Genomic DNA, 6,411 nt, shown 5'->3' with positions numbered 1-6,411 from the left:
TTCAACATGGTTATGGGGAGTAACTTTCTAGTCCCTGATGGGATTCCAGAGAGGATCATATTCTCCAGATGCAACGTATTTTGTTGTTTTGAAGCTCTGAGTTTGTTCTGCTCATAGGATTTCAAGGAGAGATGCCAGCTGTTCCTTTCTTTAGCATTTCCGTTGTAATCTCTCTGGTGTATCATTGAGGAGTTTTGTGTAGACGAGAAAATATTTATGAGGTTGTTTTACTTGCTTCATTTTTAGAGGGAGTCAGAACCAGAGTCCAAGTGTCACCCCAATCTAGAAAAGCTAATATTGCTTGCTGTCTATTCTTTTGTATCCACCCGTCATATGCTTACCCCTGGCTATGGTTATTCAGCTGTTATTCTGTGTTACTCCTGAATTAGTCTGTAGCTTCGAGAGAGTAAGGACCACCCATCTTTGTTTGTCTTACAGTTACCAAAGCATCTGTTGCCTAGTAGGTGCTTAGTCAACATTTCTCAAATTAAATTTAATTATAGTAGAGCTCTAGCGTACATGGTAGTCTCTCCTCTGATGCTAACATCTATGAGACTTAAGAGTTTGTGATTCTTCCTCTTCTAGCTCCATTTCTTTTCTTACTATATGTATTCTCTTTTGATTTAATATACTTAATGTCTCTAATGGGCTGTGTACTAGGATAATGATTGTTTTATTTTATTTTATTATTTACTGATTTATGTAGTTTTTTTGAGATGGAGTCTCACTCTGTTGCTCAGGCTGGAGTGCAGTGACATGGTCTTGGCTCATTGCAACCTCTGCTTCCCAGGTTCAAGTGAATTCTCCTGCCTCAGCCCCTGAATAGCTGGGATTATAGGTATGTGTTACTGCACCTGGCTATTTGTAATTTCAAAAAAAATTACTGTATTTGTATTTTCAGTAGAGATGGGGTTTCACCATGTTGGCCAGGCTGGTCTTGAACTCCTGACCTCAGGTGATTCGCCTATCCCAGCCTCCCAAAGCTGGGATTACAGGTGTGAGCCACCGTGCCCAGCCAGTGCTGATGTTTAAATGAAGTTCTCCTGAGCTTCATGTCCATCTAACTTTGTGGTCCTTCAGATACCACAGAGACAACATGCCCAAGTCTAAAACCTCGACCTCTTATCGCATTTCCTCTGATAGTGAACCCCTGCACTGTCTACCCAGGGGCCATCCTTCTTTTCTGTTCTTCACATATTTATACAGTAGACATTTATTGAACATTGTAAAAATACTGAAAAAGATGCAGAGATCATAAGACATAGTGTTCCTGTCTAGAAAGTGCTACCGTCAATTATAGAACTTATGTTCAAACAGCTCATACCGTAATATAAAGTATAATGCATTACTGACCATCATAGCATTTCAAAATCAGTTACCAGTATCTAGTCCTTCTTGTATCCTATTTCCTGCAAGTGCATACATCTTAAGTAAACTAATTTGGATGTATACACATACATTACAAAGGAAGGGTTTATTAGAGTTATATATGGCCATTACTAAAAGTTTCCTTTGCTTTACCTTGTATTCTTTCTTCTTCTTTATTTTAGGATAGTAGGGGTACATTGTACTGTATCAGGCTTATTATCAGAGCTTCATCTTCAGTATGTTCCCTGCCTTAACTTTTCATGAGTCATCAGGTCCTATTAATTTGGTTCTTTCTTCTTAATATCGCTTGTATTGAATCCTTTCTAAGCATTATTAATATCATTCTTTGCTAACATATTTAACCAAGTTCTTTCTCTGTCTTCATTGTGGACGCATCCACGCGATGCCAGTCTACACTACTACCAGAGGCAATTTCTTAAACCCAGATCAAATTTTGTCATTCTTCTTTTTGAAATAATTCAGTGGTTCCCCCATGATGTTCAGAAGCTGGACTAGGACCTATGTGATCTGACTCCTACCCATTCTTCCACCCTCTTATTTCACCATCTGCTTCCCTGCCTCCATTTCTCCTCACCATCTGTGTAGTTAAGAGTGTGAACTTTAGGGTCAAATTGCCTCGGTTAAAATCCTGGCTCTGCCACTTACTAGCTATGTAACTTTGGGAAAATCACTTAGGTCTTCTGTGCCTCAGTTTTCTTATCTATAAAATGGGGGAAGTGGTAGTTCTTATTTTATATAGTTATTGGGAAGATTCAATGAGTTAATACGTGTTAAATGCTTACAACAGGGCCTGGCCCATAGCAAATAACTAATACAGACACTTCTCAACTTATGATGGGGTTACAGCCCAATAAACCCATTACAAGTTGAAAATATTGTAAGTCAAAAATGCATTTAGGCCTGGTGCAGTGGCTTACTCCTGTAATCCCAGCATTTCAGGAGGCAAAGGCAGGAGGATTGTTTGAGCCCAGAGTTTGAGAGCAGCCTGGGGAACGTAGGGAGACCCCATTTCTACAAAAGTAACCAAATTAGCCGGATGTGGTGGCCCACGCCTATAGTCCCCGATACCTCGGGGACTGAAGCAGGAGGATCGCTTGAGCCTGGGAGGTCAAGGCTGCAGTGAGCTGTGATGGTGCCACTACACTCCAGCCTGGTCAACAGAATGCAGACCCTGTCTCAAAAAAAGAAAAAAAAATGCATTTAATACACCTAACTTACAGAACATCATAGCCTACGTCCCTAGCCTACCTTAAACGTGCTCAGAACACTTACATTAGCTGACAGCTGGGCAAAATCACCTGGCAACAAGGAACACTGTCGAATCTCAGTTGTCTACTTTCATGATGATGTGGCCGACTGGGAGATGTGGCTCTCTGTGGCTTCCCGGCATTGTGAGAGAGGATCCCACCGCATGTCATTGGCCTGGAAAAAAGATCAGAATTCCAAATTCAAAGCACAATTATTGCTGAATGTGTATCACTTTCACACCATCATAAAGTCAAACCTTCATAAGTCTGGGACCATCTATATATATTTGTGTGCGTGTGTTGCTGTTGTTGTTGTTGTCATTCATTTATTGGCTTTGTGTCTTTCTTTTTGCATATGCTGTTTCATATGCCTGGAATCACCCACTTCTCCTTGTCACCTGGCTGACCCCACTCATCTTTTGAACTTCAGTTTAGGTGTCAGCCCCTTAAAGGAGCCTTCACTCCCCCTTCCCACTCCAGGCTGGATTAGTTGCATCGCCTATGTGCTCCTGTAGCACGGGTGCACACCCACATCATAACATTCATCACACCAGATAAGGGGTATTGACACTGTGATTTTGAACACCATAAGTGACCTAAAGGTCCATGATGTTTAATAATTTGCAACGACACAAAATAATTATTTTATAATGATTGTATAAATATATGATTATTGTATTAGTCCATTCTCAGGCTACTAATAAACACATACCTGAGACAGTGTAATTTATTAAGGAAAGTTTAATTGACTCACAGTTCCCCATGGCTGGGGAGGCCTCAGGAAACTTACAATCATGAGTGGAAAGGGAAGCAAACATATCCTTCTTCACATGGCGGCAGCAAGGAGAAGTGCCAAGCAAAAGGGAGAAAAGCCCCTTATAAAACCATCAGATCTCGTGAGAACTCACTCACTATCATGAGAACAGCATGAGGGTAACCACCCCTATGATTCAATTACCTCCCACCAGGTCCCTCCCACAATACATAGGGATTATGGGAACTACAATTCAAGATGAGATTTGGGTGGGGACACAGCCAAACCATATCAATTCTATTATTTTGTAGATGATTATATCAAATAATCTTGATTCTTGGTATTAAATAAGGCAAGGCATGAGTTTGGGGAATCACATTAGCTCAGGATGTATCCATCCCAGAAGTAAAGGTTCTCCTACACTTTAATTTTCTATTTATTTGTATGCTTCCAATATTAAATTCTGGGGTCCCGAATGCGGTGAGAGCTGTTTTATCTCTATCCTTAGTGCTTTACATTCACCAGAGATTCAGTTAATATTTGTTGAAAAGATGAATGTGTATTTTTAATTTAATACAGAAAATTCTTTTTTTTTCCCCAAAAATCTGGCTTTGCCCCTGAGCCGTGGTTTGAGGTGCTGACCCTCTTCCCAGGAAAATACATGCATGGCTCATTTCAGAAGGTTTAAGGTACAGACCTTGCCCTAGAAGATGGCCTCCTGCTTAGTCAAAGAGAAGAAGGGAAGAAATGCATTTCTTTCAATACTAAATAGGACTGATTTAATGAAAAGACTCAATTGGAATTCAACTCCTTTGAGATAGATATGACCCCATTCTGTCTTTGCCCAACAACTTCTTGGAGAAGGTGATATGATTCATGTACTTTAGACAGAGGCAAATTTGGATCCGAATTTAGGAAAATGAAGCGAAATCAGTCATATCTGTAGGTGTTTTGGGTGCCTGATTTGGCATATAGACAAACCTCCTGCCCAGGTAGCTTACATATGCCTCCTACTTCTACACTAGCTACAATTTCTCTTCTCACTGGTACTCTTACTGACGGGGGCATTCAAGACTTTGCCTTCAGTGGCTTATCTGAGGGGTCTAACACATTTAGGCACAAATGCCTGAAGGAAAGGCACAAATGCCTGAAGGAAAGGCGCGTAGACAACCACATTGTCTGATAACAGTTGACTGCCCAGGTCAGAGCCTGGCAGGGTAAGTCTGAACAGAGAGCTTTTAGCTTCACCCTGTCATGGGGACTCAGTCAGCAAACATCATCCCTCTTATAATTAAGGAAGGCTCTAAAATTGCATGAGCAAAGATGAGGTGCTTTGGTAGCTCTTTCAAAATGCTTCTTAAATGCACTTCTAACAAGTTAGCTTCTGTGGCTCTCAACGGCACAGATCATGTGCCTACATATGAGTGAGACGTAGCTGGGGTTAAAATCTATAGGCAAGTTCTGAAGACTAGACAGAAGCTTTCCAAAGCACATCCAGATCAATGATGTTTTAAATAGGGGCCAGGACTGGGGTGGGGCTGGTGTAGGGGAATGTTGGGGGAAGCCACATGCATCTCTGAGTAGGAATGCCACATGCACTCTGCCATCGTGGGAATCACTGAGAGTAATGAGCAGTACAGTTTGTGGCAGTGTGGTGAACACACAAGTGAAAAGGAAACTAGGCAAAATGGTTGCAGGCTGGGACTTAGATTATAGTCCATTCACCCCACTTGCAGACAAGCAATTAGGGTCCAAGGTGTTACAGGATGGGCTTTTCCTATCACATCAGGCATCTCTCGGGATCTCATTGTATACCACAAGACCTCTATATTACAAAGTGGTTTTTGGTGCATTATTTTTTTTAATTACTAAAAGCTTTTTCATGGGTTTCATGACACTCTAATGAACAAGAAGAAAAATGTGAACAATGATGAATAACTACAAGTATTTGTCAAAGTGACATGAGAGTAGCTGGTAATATGGAAAATATTGAGCAGTCCAATTGTACTGGAATGATTTAGTACAATTTAGTAATATTGTCTTAGATAGTATACATTTAATTGAGCCCCTGGAATCAGAGATGACTCTCAATGTTAGCAATTTTCCCAGGAACAAGATGAAATCATTCAATTTAACTTTAGGAGAAAGTATTGTATGTTTTATAGAAAGCTTAGGAATTGATTTATTGGCCCATTGATTTGAACTACTTTTATAATTCTGGCACACTCCACATATTAACAATTCTTTCTAATCCCTACTTGGCTGGGTAATTTATGCATAGGTCAGGAAGTCAACCTGGGCTGTAGCTGGTTTCATATACTTATCATGTGAAATGACGTTTACTATTTGTTTTCTTCCTGATAGGGCCTGTGCTCCCTTCAGAGACTCACACCAGTGGTTTATCATGAGAAGGACTGCACTATTTGATTTCACTCCTACAACTTTTCATTGACGTTACACATTGAGAAAGTTATGAGAAGTAACTGCCACTCTCTGGAGGTGGAGACTGCCGTGATTCACAAAGACAAGAGGTAATTTTCCTGTAATCACAGGATGACTCAGGTTAGTAGCTTTCAGCCCTTCAGCAACTCACATACCATGAGGCGTTTTTAGCAATGTGCATCTTTAGCGAATCTAATTCTTCCCAATCCCTATAATTTTAAATTTATGACAATGTGATATAAAGTACGTTGGAATTTGTTTTTGCACAAGGTGGAAACAGTATCTGAAAGTAGTTGTACAGGGTAAGTAAAAATTATGAGAACATATTTAGCATTTTTAGAAAGCAAAATGCTTTGGTAGGACTTAAACATATTTTTAAATGAGATTTTTATCACACAAAAGTTTACAGTATCATTTGTACTTGGAAATGATAGATGTTAAGTGTGAAGTCGCATGTATTAAAAAGTAAAATTAAAAAGCTATGCATCTTGTAATTAGGTCTTTTTTATAACATAAAAGATCTGTCTTTTAATTGTGTGGGCCAATTTGCATTTTCAGTTTAGAATTGTAGTTTAAGTA

At 39.9% G+C, this 6,411-nt stretch overlaps 1 protein-coding gene across 1 annotated transcript in view; it reads left to right on the top strand.

The window, feature by feature from the left end:
- Positions 1-6,411, top strand: part of KIAA1456 (KIAA1456 ortholog) — a 90,327-nt gene that overhangs the window by 51,419 nt on the left and 32,497 nt on the right. Inside the window, exon 3 of the mRNA XM_011970725.1 lies at positions 5,755-5,921. Coding sequence (XP_011826115.1) covers positions 5,863-5,921 — 59 coding nt within the window. The 5' untranslated portion in view covers positions 5,755-5,862. The remainder of the gene's footprint in view (positions 1-5,754; positions 5,922-6,411) is intronic.

This window comes from Mandrillus leucophaeus, unplaced genomic scaffold, assembly GCF_000951045.1.
Source record: "Mandrillus leucophaeus isolate KB7577 unplaced genomic scaffold, Mleu.le_1.0 Scaffold97, whole genome shotgun sequence".
Lineage (NCBI taxonomy): Eukaryota > Metazoa > Chordata > Mammalia > Primates > Cercopithecidae > Mandrillus > Mandrillus leucophaeus.
Note: the sequence above shows the minus strand (reverse complement) of the source record. Positions and strands in the feature narration are given on the sequence as shown.